The sequence below is a fragment of the Anser brachyrhynchus genome (genome assembly GCF_964034855.1).
Source record: "Anser brachyrhynchus genome assembly, chromosome: 2".
Lineage (NCBI taxonomy): Eukaryota > Metazoa > Chordata > Aves > Anseriformes > Anatidae > Anser > Anser brachyrhynchus.
This window is the reverse complement of record NC_137695.1, coordinates 52,077,593-52,095,077: the sequence shown is the minus strand read 5'-3', so window position 1 is coordinate 52,095,077 and position 17,485 is coordinate 52,077,593. Positions and strand designations below refer to the sequence as shown.

General features: G+C 41.1%; 1 protein-coding gene across 6 annotated transcripts in view; it reads left to right on the top strand.

Annotated features, from left to right (window-relative positions):
- KIF13A (kinesin family member 13A) overlaps positions 1 to 17,485 on the top strand; it is a 126,278-nt gene that overhangs the window by 32,611 nt on the left and 76,182 nt on the right. For 5 of the 6 annotated variants that reach the window (XR_013947566.1, XM_080582709.1, XM_080582710.1 and 2 more), the window contains exon 3: positions 14,491 to 14,503. The exons of the other annotated variant lie outside the window; for it this stretch is intronic. Coding sequence is in view for 4 of the 5 variants with exons in the window: in XM_080582709.1 (XP_080438835.1) it covers positions 14,491 to 14,503 (13 nt within the window). In the remaining variant the exon portion in view is untranslated. The remainder of the gene's footprint in view (positions 1 to 14,490; positions 14,504 to 17,485) is intronic. 6 annotated transcript variants of the gene reach the window in all.

The window sequence follows — 17,485 nt, the reverse complement described above, 5'->3', positions numbered from 1 at the left end:
GGGCGGCAGCTCCCCCCAGACAACCTGCTCCACCGGGGGCTCCTCCACGGGCTGCAGCGTGGAGATCTGCTCCGTGTGGGACCCATGGGCTGCAGGGGGACAGCCTGCTCCACCAGGGGCCTCTCCACAGGCCGCAGGGGAACTGCTGCTGCCTGCCTGGAGCACCTCCTGCCCTCCGCCTGCACTGACCTGGGGGTCTGCAAGGCTGGTGCTCACTCCTCCATCTCCCAGCTGCTTGTTGCCCAGCCATTTTTTCCCCTTTCTTCGATCTGCTCTCACAGAGGTGCAAACAACGTTACTCCCTCTGAGTGTTGTTCAGGCCAGCGGCGGGTCCCTTTTGGATCAGCTGGAGCTGGCTCTGATCTGCCATGGGGCAGCTGCTGGGCTCTGCTCACAGAGGCCACCCCTTCAGCCCCCTGCTACCAAACCCTTGCTACCTAAACCTAATACAATGTGGCAACCACAACATGTTGTGAAAAGTCCTTCGGGGGGTTGTGACTGGCTGAGAAAAGGGGCATGTGCAATTCTCTGTTAAATGCAAAACTCTTTTGGCCTTAGGTACTCCCCTCTTCTCTGGAGACTCACTTTGGACTTATACTCATTCAGAGAAAACCTCAGCTTGGTGCTCAGCAAAGGGGTGGAAAAAAAGCAAGGGAATGTTACAAACTACTAGAGAAACGACTTGGAAGGAACAGGGAACAAGAAAGGAGGTGTCATGTCTCTGTGCAGCTTCAGAGTGAATTTGAATACTGTGTTTTATTCTGTCTCTCTCCTCTCAAGAAGTATGGTACAACTAAGAAAAAGTGGAGAGTGGCAGTGAGGATGGTGAGGTTACAGGCCACCTTAACATGGGGAACCCATAGTCCTTTGGCGTAGAAAAAGAGAGCTGGGGAGGGGAAAGTGGTATGCTTAGAGATCTATGTACCCATGAACAGCAGGAGGAATGATTTGCTATCTTTTATGAGACTTCACCTTAATTTAGCAGGAGCTGGGTTCAGAACAAGTGAAAGGACATGCACATAATTAAAGTGCGGAGTTTGTTGCAAGATGCTCTGACTTCTGAAAGTCCATGCAGTTAAAAGATGGTTAGGCAAATTAATATGGGAGAAAAATCCTGGAAGGCCGTTACGCTTGAAGATAACAACTCCATCTCACTGTTTGCTGGTGAGAGCACCTGTGGTCTGACGCTGCAAGACGGCTGATTTCTGCCCTGCTCTGGGGGCAGTGTGTTGGCTCGATTTGGTGACTGCCAGAGGCAGGGTCTCCTCCTCTGTGCTATGCCAGCGGCCTAACTGTGAGGTATGGCTTCATCTCTCTGTCTCTGCCTTCATGTTCCCAGCTGCACTGCTCATGTTTAGCTTGCACCTTCCCTGCATTCAGACACCCGTTTTCTGGTTCTGCGAACTAAATTGGCGAAACTTGTCTTTAAAACAACAAATCGCAAAGCAACGCCGTCCCACCACCACCCCACATTTATCTGGCAGAGGCACAGCCCAGTGTGACAAATTGCAGCACAGGACCTGGGAACAAGAAGCTGGAGATGAGCAGAAACTCTTAAACTGGCTTTGCCTCTTGAGCAATTACAGCGAGGTATTCTTAGGGCAGTTGTTGCCGGTGTCTGCTAGTCTGAAGCTTACTCATTGTGCCTCAGACCTGAAACAGAGCGTGTACACTTACCTGTTTTTCCTCCTCCCGCTTTCCCTGCAGAGATAAAAACTATTCCGCCTATGGCCTAATTAAAGGTAGACTCTGCTTTCAAAGTTTTCCTTTCTCTGTTTCAGAGATGTTCTCGGAAAGAATTTGTTGGCTAAAGCTGGGCTTTCAAAAATGCAAGTTCCTGTGGTTCATGCCTCGTTCTTTCTGGTCTCCAATACAAACTAAAGTCTGCCATAGTTCTTCACTCTGCAATCCACAGCAGACCTAAACATTGACTCCTCGAGAGTACTGCAGGACTGTGACAAAGGCTAGGGAGAGTTGCACTTATATGCAAAAAAATAGTTGTGTTTCTAAGAACATGCATATTTTCCAAACTCGTTAAATGCAGATGTTATTTCATAGGCAGTTTGGCGTAATTATAACATAGGAACTATGCCATTCTAAAAGGCATTTGGTAGAACCACTTGTGGAATATTCTCTATGTTTCAGATTTACTATCTTTAAGAAATATAGATCCAAAGTGATTTATAAAGTTACTAAGATGGCTACAGGACCACAGAACCTAAGGAAAGCAAAGAGCTGGGGGGGAAGCGTAGCATGAGAGCGATCCTATATAGGAAGCTAACTTAATTTGAAGCATTAGCTTACAGGGTAGAGTTGGCACGTGGAGAAATTTAACCTCATTTATTTGTGCAAGATGGGGAATCAGGAAAACCTTCTGAATGTTGGTAGGATAAATAGCTTTGCATGAGGCAGAATAACATAACTGGTTTTGAATTGTTTAGACTCAATCTGGAGTCTTTAAGGCTAAAGCTTTAGGCTTTATTGCCTATGACAGACTGTATGCGTTGGAGATCTTTATATTTTATTGCTACATTCAGTCAAGTTAGCATATATGGGCAGATGTAATCTCCCTTTCTAGCTGTAAGACTAGACATAACTCATTTTTTGTTTCTCTTCAGGAAACACTATCAATTTCAGTTCTTGGGTCATTCTTAGATAGCAGTAATGGCTTGTATACCATAGCACCATGACTTCTTTCTGGATTTCCCTAACCTTCAATGTCTAAGAAGCCTGAGATGGCTTCTTTCTTTCGTGTTATCTCAGAATGCATACTAAAACTTCATTCTAGCTGTGCTTGTGAAATTTTGACTCGTGTCCATGTTTACTGCCTGACACCAACATTTCTTATATTGAGAACTGGTAGTTATACTTTATCCGGAACTGTACTTCTCACTTAACACTGTAGCATTGTTTGTTTTCAAACAAATTACAATTTTTATAGGACAGAGGCCAACTGTTCTGTGTATATTGTAGAAAAAAAGAAGTGTAGCATAAAAAAACAAACAAAAACTGTATGTTATGCCCCTCTTCAGAGCTTGACTGGTGCTTCAATTGCTAGCATTTAGATATGCACTCATTTTCTGCCAAGGCACTTGAAAGCTGTGTCTGTATTTCCTTTACTTCACTGACAGTTTCTAGGTAAATCAGCAGAACGTCAGCTTTGTTTCAAACCATTTGTTATATTTCTGGCTTGCACTTGCAAACCCATTTTCATAACAGTCATTTGAGTTAGTGCTTTATGCCTTCTGCCCCTTACTGAGTTTTATTTCTGAGTGTGTTGTCTCTGAGCATTTCATTTGTGCTGGAGCCATACAGAACTATCACTTTCTTAGTAATGGCCATGACCTTCTTCTGAGAACTGAAGAAAATAGAGACTAAGTGAAAATCCCTATATCTGCCAGAGCAAACTAAACATTGCCACAGTGGTTTTAAAGCAGTATTGACCAAGCTTGTTAACTGGTAGCCAGTAGGTGAAACCTGGATGCCTGGCCTTGCCTGATAACATCACCTGATGGAAACAACGGATAATACTCTTCACAGCAAACATACTCTGTCTTTTTGGAGACACGAGGAAATTACAGGCATACAAACCAGACATGAAACCTGACTGAATACTACTGGGCTGCTACAAATTTTATATTTAGCGCTGTAAACTTCTTTCTCTGAAATGGATGTATTTAAGTTAGTGTGTGGAACACATCGTATAAAGATTCTTAGAGGTGTTTTTTATTTACTTTTAAAAAGTAATGATGTTATTAACACAAGTCTGGGATGACTGTAAGGGTTTAGAGATTCCTAATGACAAACATTGCAGATCATCTCTGATACTGATGTTCATGCTCTTCTACACCACTATCTAAAATAAAATACAAATTGCCATTATTCACAGGATGATTAGGGTTAGAAGGGACCTCTGGAGGTCACCTGGTCCAACCCCATGCTCAAGCAGGGCCATCTCGAGCAGGTTGCCCAGGACCATGTCCAGGCAGCTTTTGAAGATCTCTTTGTGGAGGGAGAAACCACAACCTCCCTGGACAACCTGTGTTGGTGCTCAGTCACCCTCACAGCACAGGAGTGCTGCCTGGTGTTCAGCGGGATCCTCCTGTGCTCCGGTTTGTGCCCCTGGCCTCTTGTCCTGGCACTGGGCACCACTGAAAAGAGCCTGGCTCTGTTCTCTGCACCTTCCCATTAGGGATTTATAGACATCGATAAGATCCTTCCTGAGCTGTTTCTTCTCCATGCTGAACAGTCCCAGCTCTCTCAACCTTTCCTAATAGATGCTCCAGCCCCTAATTTTTATTTTTTAAACTTTTTGTGACTCTGTTATTTTAAGCGTATAAAACCAGGCTTATGAATGGGCATGAATTCAACCATTTAGGATTCAGTAAGATCCAGAAAAAGAATTTGTTTAATTAGTACAAATATCAATCTGTTAAGGTCATACAGTTGTAAGATGATGTTTTTATAACCCTGAAAAAGGTTAGACTTGTCATTGCTCCAGGGCTAAATATCTCCTATTTTGTTGTACACAAGCAGTGTCTGCTTCATTTTTCAATCTAGGAAAGTTTAAGGGTCTTGTTTATTTTTTCACAGGTAACAGGGAGGGAAGCAGTAGTCGTAGTGGTTACATGGATGTCGTCTGGAGCGTGCATTGCTCTTGTCGTTTCTGTCTTACCGTGGCACATGAGCGAGGAGGTGACTGTCATTGCTTTCAAGTGCATGTTGTTATATACGTAGCATAATGCCTGCTTGAGAGGTCTTGCCTCTGATGGAAAGAAGGAAATGTTTGTGGCTCAAGGTAAGGTGACGTTTACAGGAATTGCCACAAATTTCCAGTTCACTGGGGGATTGGGGATGCTGTTAAATTTTGTCGGTCTCACCTCTTCTGTTGTATAGGGCATTAGCTTGTAATCTCTGACAAGGGGTTAAGCTCAGTAAGTAATTTGTGTAGCAGAAGGGCATCTAACCTCTCTCGGAAGCCCTCAGGTGGAAAATCCGTTTTAGCAGTTGCCAGCCTTTCTTTGCTGGAAATCATCAATTCTCAGAGTCTAGAAATGTGTTCAGGTTGTGCCTTCCTCTGCTAGGTTCGATAACTTCGTGCTTGGTGCCTTCCCTGTGCGAAGATCGTTAGCTGTCTTGGCAGCTGTTCTGTTTCTGTTAGCTGATGAACTTGGAGCACGTATTGTGAAGATTTTTTTTTTTTTGCTTTTGGGTAACTTCTGATTCTGGGTTCATTTCATGACATGCTAGGTTACTAGAGCTAGCTAGAATATTGCCAGAGCTTTAAAGAAAGCAGTGAGTAAAAATTTCACTTGTAAGGGCGCTATACAAGAATAAAGTCTCTTGGGTGTTGGTTCTGCAATGATTTACTCACTTTATTTAGGTAGAGCTGATTGGAGCTTACATTCTTGCTAGGCTGTTCCACACAATAAAATTTTTCTATCCTATGTTACTCTTTCTCTGCATGGTGTCCATCCACCTTCTGGCAAACGGGAGCTCTTGTTAATGTTGTCTGTTAAAGCAAATGATGTGTGGTGTTGCAGTCTGCTGATACAAACTTTCTTCTGTAAAACCTTGCTGGTGAAGTGGTGGAAATTGTTGTGCTAATGTGTAATGTCATCAAAACTGCAGACAGTTTTAATTTCAGATAAAAATTAATGAACAACGTTTTCTTTCTGATCAGTTCATGTAATATTCATGATACTGAAAAAACATCCTAGGATGAAATGAAAATAGTAATTTGTGATTTTTGCTGAGTCTCAAAAAGATTTTTTTTTCATACTACAGTTATATTTAAAGAGTGCTAACATACATTTGCACAGCTGTGTGAAAAGATGAAGTGTCATGCCCAATTAGCATCTCTTTTGAAATCTCATTAGTAACATAAATTAGATGAAATGTGAATGCTGATTTTCCCTGGTGTGATTATGGAATGTGACAGCGAAATTTGTGGGTTCTTCCGTCTTGTCCAGTCTGAACAAACGCTCAGGACTGTTGCTCGAGCATCTTCAGGAATGTCTCCGTTATATCCTTCTCCTGTTTGACTCACCTCACAGCAAGAACAGGGATATTTTTTTTCCATTTACTCAGGAAAACAAGTTCTTACTCTGTTAATGCCAATGGTTTAATTCGTTCCAGTACCTTGTCTTTTCACTAGCTTAGAGATCTTATGGCTTGATCTTCATCAACCGAGTTGCTAATTGCTGTTCATATCTTCATAGCAAATTACGGTGCTTGAGTTTTGAGCAGGCTGTTACTAACAAAGTGGAATTTAATTTACAGTATGCTGCGTTGCTTAGCAAGTTTCCTTCACGTGCCTTTGAAGTTGATTTGTCTTGTAATAAACTCTGTGCATAGTGATTAATAGCAGTGCGTTTTTCCAAACAGCTTGAGCTCTGCCTGCAGAAAGGCTCTATCTTCAGTACAGCCTGGTGTGTTGGTGGTTCGTACAGGCAGCGCTTCAGAAGGAGTTTCTGTGGAGCGGTAGCGTTGAAAGGGAATGTTTTTCATTGGTGGTGGAGAGTTCAGAGGCCATTAATTGCTGGGAGCAGCTAACCCAAGTGACTGGTTGGTTGGGTTTTGATGGTCTCAGTAGAGTTTGTGCCCAGAGTCGAAATGCCAGTTATTGCACGGGGTGTTTTTCTCCTCGTGAGCGCTAGAAATAGAGGCAACAAAAAAAGAATAATAGGTGCCTAATAAATGCCACAGTAAATTTATTAATGCCGCTAGAATGTATTTCCACATACTTTACAGAACAGTATGTTTGCCCAGACAAAAGTTTCATTACATTCAGGCTAAGAATCAGTCGTTACAGACTGGTCTGAAAGCTGATAGCTCTTGGGTTCTGAGATCTGATTTTTTTTCCTCTCCTTCTTTTACTCATCCCACCAAGTCTGATTAGTTAATAAAAATCTCCTGATTTAGGTTCTTCTGCATTCAGTTTTATTGAAAAGGGGAGAAAAAGAAACAGTTTTAGAGAATCAGTTGTTGGAGCAACTATCATTAATAGGAATCATTGCATCTTGCTTTGCATTTTGTTACGAGGCTACTTCGATGTTACTAAGAACACACTAGTGATCGGTTATATTGTACTTCTAGTAGGTAGGAGGTTTTTATGAGAATACATAGTCTTTGTATAAGCTTTGATTAGAATTTAAGACTTGTGGAAAATGATTATTTAACACGATAAATTCTGGATAGGGGGCTCAGCAGTCAGGTTTGAGTTTGAGCTCTTTCATTTCAGAGTAGAATGACAATTTTATTGAGTCATTTTTTTCTTTTTCAGTAAAACTAAGCAAATTAACTGAAATGGGATAATATTTTTATTATTTTAATTCAAAAAAGTTTGGTTTATGTTGGAGAGCAGGAGAGTGGTCAGAGAATTTTCTTTAGTGAACCATCTACCAAAGTGGTCGATCAATCTTTCTGCATATATTTGGGTAGTGAGTGTTCTCTGAAGCCAATTGCTATTTGCAAAGTGACTTGCTGTTGCATGTAGGACAGGTATCAGCCCTTTTTCAAGCTGTCAGTAGAAGCTGTTTTCACTTTAACATTGAGTCTTTTATGTAAAGATTAGTACTTGAACTTCACGTCAACAAATTGCTGGCATGCTGGCTGGAATAATAATGCCTTGGGCGGTAAAAATAGTCAGAACTTGTGCTGAAAGGTAAGTTAGGGAGGAGACGTGTTACAACGCAGTTGTCACTTTGTTTTCCATTGCCTTTCACTTACTTTAATGACCTTTTGTCAGTTTTATAACCTGTGCTGCCTTTTTTTTTCCTAGTTTGTCACTGCTGTAGTGAATTAAGATCTTGGAGTGGAACCCTGTTATGCTGAAATACCAAGTCATTTTCTAGATTTTTTTTTTTTAAGTATTGGTAGTCACTTTGCTACTGTAGTGCCTCTTTTCTTTAACTTGCTCTGCAGTATTTGTCATTCTCCTTTCTGTGTCCAACTTTTCTCTTTGCATGTGGCAGTTCTGCAGTGAGTAGCACAGCTCCTTCATACAGTGTTTCCATAAAACGTCAGAGAGCAACGTATTTTTAGAGTATGCATCTGTTTTTTTTGGTGGTGTTTCTGATTATGATCAGCTAATATCTTATTATGCAGGCACTTAGTCAAATTGCTTTACTTGTTAAAGTGTTTTTATTTTGCTGTTCTTCAAAGCATTATTTTGTCTATAGAACAGACCTTTTCTGGGTAGGAGGAATAAACAGATACATGCATGGCATGTGCTCCTCACCTTATGCAGGAATATAAAACTAGTTATTTGTATACGTATATGTTCATACAGTATGTACAGTAACTGTTCTGGGAACCCTCGTATAGAATTGTGGTGCTGGCTTTATCATTAATCAGCTCTACAAGAGGTGCCCCAGCCAAGTGCAAAGGTGGGACCCTGTTCCCTTTCAGGGCATTGCCCCGTTTCCTTTGATCCTCTCCTGCTTTTAGAGAATGGAAGGAGGAAATGTGCAAGTAAGTCTCCTTTTTCTGCTTTTTGTACAGAAAATGATGTACTGCCTGTTGTTTGCAATACATGATCTTCAAAGGTGTTACTGTGGCAGCCTGCAATCCTTTTGTAGGTACAAGCTTTTATTAAGAAGTAGTGTCCATTTATAATATATGGGCATGCTTTTTAAGATGCTTGGTACCAGGCCTGCAATTAACAGCCTGCTGTGATAAACCATGCAACAGTGAAGGGTCCTAGAGCTGCATGATCTTCCTGTGAAGGATAAGAGAAACCTCATCTCTTTGCTTTCTACATAATTTGTGTTGTTTGTAGGTATGAGTGCTGATTGTCTTCTGTCTCTGCTGCAGCCACGCTGACAGACTTTTCTATCTGGGCAAACAATGCAGTTACTTTGATCAAATAAAGCAAGGGGCATTTGTTATGATGATCCTACTACTGGTTCGTTCCCCAGCACTCTGCCTCTGAATCATGCAGACGCACACAGGTGATGGAATACTCTTGGCGTGCGTTATTGGCAGTCTGATTTAAGAAGAAGAAAAAAGGAACACAAACCACCACCAAAAATCTCAGAAAATACTATTATATTTGCTCTGATCAGCTTGTCTTTAGGGTCCAGAGAGGCTGGAGAGGTGGTGAGAGAAAAGATAATGCTGAAATTGAGGAGGGTAGGAGTATAAAGCTACATCCTTGCATGCACATAAAAGCATAACAAGTTTGATAACCTGTTCTGACTTGATGTAACTGGGAACAGTCAGGCAGTAGGCTCATAAAAAGAACCCATTCATTTCCTGGTACTGCAGAATTCTCAACAGAATAAACTGCATGTGGGGAATATGGAGAAGGGAAGTTGTGGAAACTGCGGCTATAAAATGCGGCTAGGGAGAGCTCAAAAATAAATCTAGAAACATTTTCTTTATCCATCAAGATGATCTTTTGAACTTGCCAATCTTTATGCTCACAGAAGAAAGAAGGAAGACTGTTTTTTCAAGTCATTATGTAAAAAACTGAAGGTTTTTATCCCCTTTTCTAGTATATTGGTAGTTGCTCGTAATAATTCTTCTGACCAGTTATCCTGAAGAGTACCTTGATGACTATATAGCCACTACATGTAAACACTTAATTATATATTTGGGAAAACAGTGAGTACTGTGAATTTGCTGTGCTTGCACATGTGACGAGACAAAAAGGTATTTCAGAGTCAGTGTCTTGGATGATGATTTTTGGTGGAGTCAGCTTAGAAGACCAAGCTGCAAAGCCAAGTGGTTGGTTCATCATCTGCTATAGATACTACGTGTGGTTACTTAACGTAGTCGGTTATTACTGTTTCATCTTCATTAATAGTGAGAAAGGAAAAGAATCCACAGAATACTTTCCAAAATATGAAGTAATTATAGCACAGTTGCGACCTACTTGGCTTCTTAGCACGGTCGGATTGGAGATGAACTGGGCTGTGTGGGTGTCATTCCAAAGAATCTAAGACCTGTTTTGCAAAGATGCCTCATTCCCCTGTCTCCTTACATGTGGAACACCTGTTTTACACCTATGGGATCATTTTCAAAGGTACCTCACCCCTACTGAAGATGCCATTCTTAAGGGGTGATGGTGAACTCACGTAGTATGGACTGGGGAGGGAGGGGGGCATTCACCAATTCTTTAAAGTTTTTGATGTATAAAATGTTTTTTCCTCCGTTAGAAAGGACATTTGTTTGGGAATGCTGCCAACACTCGCTGAGGGACAAAAATCATTCTCATAGGTGTGGATCTGAACATGGTTGTTGCTAAGATAGATGACATTACCAGGTACTTCTGGATGCTCTTAGAGCAGGAATGTCTTCTATTGCTCCCAATTGCACAGGACTGGTTTTTTAGTCAGTATATGTAATGTCAGCTTATAACAACTTAGGGTATGAAAATAGTGTAGGTAATTTAAAAAAAAAAAGGAAAAAGAAAAGAGGAAACCTTTATTGTTGTTAAACTACAGGGAAAGTGCATGCATTTCTTTGTGTGCTGACAGAGGCAGGGGCAGATGGCAGAGAGAAAGTGGGGATGCAGTCAAGAAGACTTCTTATTCTTGTACTAGTGCAGAACATTAACAGAACTGGTGCTTTTTGTGCATTACCAGTCTTAGCAAATGTGAGGAGCATTGTGTGTTTACTTTTAGCAAGATAGAGTAGGAAAACCAATAGTTTGCATTATTATGATTGTGCCCCTCTGCTCTGCCCTTGTGAGGCCCTACCTGGAGTGCTGCGTCCAGGTCTGGGGCCCCCAGCACAAGAAGGATGAGGGGGTTTAAGAGCGGGTCCAGAGGAGGGCCAGGAAGATGCTCAGAGGGCTGGAGCACCTCTCCTGTGAAGGAACGCTGAGAGAGCTGGGGCTGTTCAGCCTGGAGAAGAGAAGGCTCTGGGGAGATCTCATTGCAGTTTCTCAATACTTAAAAGGGGGCTTATAAAAAAGATGGAGAGCAACTCTCTGCTTGGGCAGATAATGACAGGACGGGGGGAATGGTTTTAAAGTAAAAGAGGGGGGATTTAGGTGAGAGGTTAGGAGGAAATTCTTCACTCAGAGGTGGTGAGGCACTGGCACAGGCTGCCCAGAGCAGCTGTGGATGCCCCATCCCTGGAGGTGCTCAAGGCCAGGCTGGATGGGGCTTTGGGCAACCTGGTCTGGTGGGAGGTGTCCCTGCCCATGGCAGGGGGGTTGGAACTGTGTGGTCTTTAAGGTCCCTTCCAACCAAAGCTGTTCTCTGGTTGTATGATCACAAAGCTTTCTAGAAATTCTTTTTCTCCATCGGGATAAAAATTTGAGATAGCTATACATTTGAGGTCTTGGTGTGTGTTTGTCAAGCAGAAGAGGAGAGGCCTAGTACTATTGCAAAAGACAAAAGCCTGAGCAGATTTCTAGGAGCAGACCTCAGTACACCTACTTCTCAGCATAGTTAGAAAATCCATCTGGTGATACTTTGCTTATAGCCACGATGGCTTAAGGACAAAGAAGGAAGTTCACTAGCACAGTGGGCTTTGAGGTCATTGAAATTCATGCTTCCTCCGATCTGTGAGAATTTTTCAGGCTCTAGATGGCGATGACTTTGGTTTCGAGTTCTAGGCATGTCAGAGAAGTCAGTCTTCCGTCTGATTGTGCGTATTGCTTTTTGTCATTTTAAACAAAAATCTGTTACTGTGCATTACAAGGTTAGACAGCTGTGATATTTCCTGGCTGCTCAGCTTTGAGGAGGTTTTGTTGCCACTCGAAAGGTACACCTGCATGTTGTCATTGGCACCACGGGTGATTAGACCTTGATGATGAAACATGCAGTATGTCTGGGAAGTCAAAATGTTAATTGCTGTCGCTCTGGGTTCTTCTATCCTGTCCCCCTCACGCTCTAACACTGGATCACCAGATCTGCATGGTCAGTGTCTGATAAAAAATGAGGCAAATTTAATTGTTTATGAAGCTGAAAGGTTCTGGCCTCTGGGACATGGAAGAAACCACGAAGCACATCTGAAAAAAATAAAACAACTTATGCGGAAAATTGATTGAGGCTAATGCAGGTTTTATAAGACATCTTTAAGCTGCTACAGATGTGATTTCAGTAAAACTGTAAACAGTGCTTTTTTTTTTTTCCTAGTCTGAGTCCTTTGACTGAAGAAAGGATTTCAGTATCTCCATCTGAATCATTGCCAAGACAAGGGTTACAGTGACTCGGTTAGCTGGAATTTCCAAATAGCTTAAAAAAAAAAGATATCCTGTAAAGCAAGATAACCCATTTGTTCCAGAGGCCCTTGCTTGTGTTGCTGCTGGTGAGGCTGGCAGGTGTCCTGGGGAGCTGCTAGGTGGTCTGCAGAGCCGGAGAGCTTGGAGCGGCGGGATGTGGCATCCAGCGGGCAGCTGCAGCTCCTCGGGCCTTGAAATGCTGGAAGCCAGCGATGGACATCTTGCTTCCAGTTGGGAAGCTCTGCTGGCCGCCAGTGCTTTAAAAAGTCGCTGCTGTGCTTTTCTTGACACAGACAGCAGAGGAAAATGAGAGGAAATTTCCTAAAAGGCTTGCTTAAGGAAAAACGTTAAGAAATGTGTGAAAGAATTTGTTTACTTTAATGATGTTCTGTACCCCTTTTCCACCTGAGGCTTATAGTAACGTGCTCAGAAACACAGTTGGTAAACTTTGTGCTGGCGTTTGCTTTCTTCAACTCATCTGTTTAGTTAGGACCCTACAGAACTACCACAGCTGTCCATCGGGAATTCCCCAGGAAAGTTCATACGTTCTTGAATTATTTCTCAAGACCTGAGTGCATTTAAAATAAAGGAAAATCTTTCCGAGGAACTGTGGGTAACTTCCCTCAGTAGGAACATCTCTTTGATGTAGGAACAGAAAGTTTAGAGCTGGTGCTGAGTCTTTGCCTAGGTAAGCTGGCAAAGTTGGACTTCCATCACATCTGAAAACTGTTTAAATGGAAAAATATTGAAGGTAGAGCTAAATAGTATTTTTCAACTAGATAACAGCGGTTCTGGCACAAGTTCTGAGCCACCCAGCCATGAGCTCGCTGCTGTTAATGAGAGGGTAGGGCTGCCACAGGTGGGTTGGCTCGGAGGCAACGCGTATTTGCATTACACCAGTACCCTATGCCAGCTACGTAGCTTCTGGTTTAGGCAGACGTGTCATCTGAGGTACGAGCCGAGAGTAGGCAGGAAGGATTGTGTAACATGTCTTTGTGGACTTGCTTCTCTTACCCTTCTCTTGTGGTCTTGCCCTTCTTTTTGCTGAGCCTCTGTATTGTGGGTTGAGAGGAAAAGAGCTCAAAGAGTTATTTTCCACTCTGACTTGGTGGAGTTTTTGCGTGTAGCCTGGTGGGTGAAAGCTGGGCTTGGTCCTGCGTGTTTCTGCACTGAGATATCAGCCTCTTGGTATCATTAAATTTAGTGCAGAGTGCCTGTCCTTCTTGGGTAGATGGAGACCCTGCATCACTGTCGTTATTTTGTAAACCTCACTGCGTTCTGTGGTTGATCTGTTTTGTCTGTAGACCTATTTGGCTGTGTTTTTTTCTCTTCATTCACATTTGTGCACTTTTTCTTCTTGATGTGAAATGCAAATGGAAATTTCTAGTGTGCATCACTTCAGGCTTATTTCAATACATAACTTAAACCTATGCATAAGGTTGTAGTTCTCATGAGTGGCCTACATCAATTTAATTCTCTGCTGTATTTTCGCCTCTTCTCCGGCACTGTCAGTAGCAAGCACAAGGCTGCACAGTGAGACACATCAGTGACCAGGCTCAACCAATCCCACCAAAAAAACCCAAACAAACAGATCTAATTTACTATGTGACCCCATGACTGCTAGCATAAGCATAAAGCATGGAAGGGCAAGTTGAAGTACTCTGCATTGGTGTCTTCAGTTTGGTATTTTTTGCCTCTGCTTTATTTCTGACAGCACCAGTTAGAGTTGTGCATGAAGGGTAATGGTGTTTTTGCTTTGGTTTCCTGTGCTCTCTGTAGGCTTTCTGTAGCCCAGGAAAATGTAAGTGTATTTTTCTACACATTTCTATAAACTCCTTGGTCTTATATCTGTAGCGCTACTAAAGTCAATGAGGATTCACAGCCTGGCACCTTTATCTATCAGTTTACATACTTGGTTTTAGTTTGCAACAAAAGATGGGGTGTGCTTTGACTTCCATGACAAAGAAAATGGATGCTTGCTTTCCTTCCAGAACTCGGTGCTGTAAAATATTATATCTATAAGGAACGTTGCATTTTCCTGCCTTTCTTTTTAATGTGTTTAATTGTATTATTGACAAAGTAACTACTGATATTTTTGTTAAAAACTTATGGTGTATCGTATAAATATCTTCTGATTTCTTCTGACTTGAGTATTCCTAAACACATTATGGATTACAGAAAAGTTGAGATAATAGTAATGAAGTACACTGACTTTGTTTTTCTTTTCTTTTTCTTTGCTGCCTTCCCTTTATGTGAATGGTGTATTTGTGCTTCTCTTCATCGTTGCTGATTTTTTTCCCATCATCTAGAAAACCACCTAAGGTAAGTGTTTTGTCTCTCTTTGTGTTTGGGCCTGCTTTAAAAATGTTGAACGCTGCCAAAGTGTCTGGCATGTTCCTGTAGTATGTGATCAATATACAGCTTTGATAAAGGAAAACATATTAGAAAACAAACAAGCAAACAAAAAACAACACAAGCTCTCTATTCCTCATACTTCTCAGTTAACTTCATAATTCCAGAAGATTACATTTTAATCCAATTGACATGCAGATTAAGGCACATGACTTCTTAAAGCTGTGACCAGAATAAGCCATGATTTCAATGCATTCTTAAATACCTGTGAAAGAATAAGTAAATAATGTGTGGAAAACATATCGTTGCACAAAATTCTGTTTTAAAATGAATATTGCTTTAAAAGGTGGTAAAATACATCTAGGAAGAAACAAACTGTTCTTGATTGCAGTTGACGATCTTCAAGAATTAATAATTTGTGCAAAGTGGCCAGAGGGCACCAGAATTTGTCTAGAAATGATTCTCTGTGTGTAATGCAGGGGAAGGGAGGGAGAATGAGTGTTATGTATTTACTGGGTTAGAGAAGGAGCCTTAGTGAGATGAGAAATACAGTATCAGTACAGGGCTGGTGGCAATGACAAGGGAAAAGGAGCATGTCAACTACATCTTGTCAACAGATGCAAAACAGCACATTGGTATTTTGCCGCAGCAGTTGAATGATGATTTTGTCCTTTCTGTTTCTGTTGCATGTTAATTTTCATAGGAGAGAGCTGTAGTTACTGTGAATGAGTTTATTTTACTTTATTCTCTTTGGTTTGTAGATCTTCAAGAAATAGTTTATGTGCAAGTCTGATATGTCTTCTGCAGGTATAGCAGAATATTTTGTAGGCCTTCTGGGAAGCAAAATTGGGGTGGATATCTATCTATCTATCTAGCTAGACAATTAATGTGTCTCATGGTTCAGACAGCTATTTCTATGTGTGTGTATGTGTGTATATGTATATGAATATAAAGTGCATATAGCTTTCGAGTATTTTTCTAAAGTGTCAGAAGACAACATCATCCAGTAAGTGATGTGTGTTATTCCCATTAGGCAAGGAAACAAAATCTGTTTTAACATGAATTGAAATAATCGTATAAACCAAACGTAATTTAAGGTCACAGCAGGTGTAAGCAATGGTGGAAGTTGTTATAATAAATAACACTGATATTTCAATTTAAAATGCTTTGTGGACTGATTTTTTTTTCCTGTGAGTGATTGAATCTCTTAAAATAATGGACCTGGTTTTTAGTTCCTCTGTTGTTTTTTTAGAGCATTAGATAAAGTTATTCTATTCTGGATGAAGTTGTTATTCTAGTGCAAAAGAGCTTGACCGTTGTCTTAAAAAAAAAAAAAAAAGCAACCCCCCATTTTTTGTTGTAATTTCACAAAATATTTTTTTCAAGAGCCTTCCTTTTCTGTAGTTCCCCATCTGTATTCCATTGTAGGCGGGTAAAGTTGTTCTTTTACATTATGTAAAAGCTTAATGATGGCCTTGAGTTTCTTCCACAAAAACATACCAGCTGCATACTGGTGTATATGTGCTACTTAATTACTAGGTATAGTTAGATTGTCATTAATATCCTTGAGCTATAATGCTGATATTTATGATGATGTGTGAAATGTTTATCAGTTTGAGACAGCAGGTGCTTCTTACCATCAGTAGAAATCATTTTATGAGTGTGTAAAGACATGATATGAGAGTAGGATGTTTCTTGACTTATACGGCTTTTTGGGGACCCTTCATAGTCAATGTTCAAATTAGGATTTTTTAATGAAATTTCATAAGTGTTGAACTTTAAAAAACAAAAATCTTTAATAAGCTAATCTGTCATCAGTCATGGGTGAATTGTGATTCCAGTCCAACTCAATAGCTATGAAACTGTGGTAGGAAAAGTTACATAAGTATACTAGGGTTTTTGTCTGTTTCTACAACCATCGTGTTTCAGCTTATTACCAATCTTTCAGTCTAATGTTGTGACAATTAAAGCAGTTGTTCTAAGCTGAGACCTATGAGCTGCGCCCAGTACTGCCTTAGGATTTTCTGTTTATACTTTTTTATGTGGTAGGTCCTGTGTTTTTTTCATACAGTGGATGCTCAGCAAACAGTGACCAACTTCTTTCCTTATCAGTTCCTTTAGTGGCTTCCATCTACATCAAGCTTACCAGTTTAGACTTTGTTTGCTCTTTCCTAACGTACGCTTAGCTACTTGAACACTTGTAGTAGAGATGTAGCAACAGCTGTCTGGTGAATGAAAATTTCCCTTCCTTACTTCTCCCTTTCTTTTTTTTTTAGCATCCAGGTAGTCAGTCCTGTAGGTCACCCTCCCTGTCAGGCTGACAGGTTTTGAGGTTCACGTGAGTGATATCTTCACCTGTGCAGCATAACTCTTTTTTCTATTAAAAACAAAAGACGATTGATTGGCCATCTATTGGTCAGATGGGAATGACTGTTAAATGTTATCTATGCATTTTCAATGTTGTATAGATATATAGGCAGTGTATGTTAGGGAATATGTTCAGTCTGGGTAATGCATGGCTAAATGCTAAAAGCCCCAGACTCTCTCTAGTCTATACTGAGGATTAGGCTTTAAAAGGACTAATAATGAATGTGAAATTAGACTCCTTTCTAAAGTAATTAAGTCATAATAAATAAATAAAAAAATAGACTCTGAAGTACAGGTACAAAGAAAGGTGACTTTCCGTATTGCCCTTGCTTGAGTTTTGGAGAACTGTTCTGAAGTTTGCTTTAGTCTGTCCCACATCTTTCATTGTCTTTTCTTCCCAAATTATGTTTGTATCATAGTCAAGCTCTATGTTTGCATCTAACTCCTTGTTCTAGTAAATAAACCCAGGGCAGTGGAGGGCAGTCCCTGTGGCCCAGGGGAGCCAGCCCCAGAAAAGGAGCCCTCAGCCCGCCTGACCCTCCTCCTTGTCCACGTGAGGGCATCTTCCAGGCTGCCCCCAACATG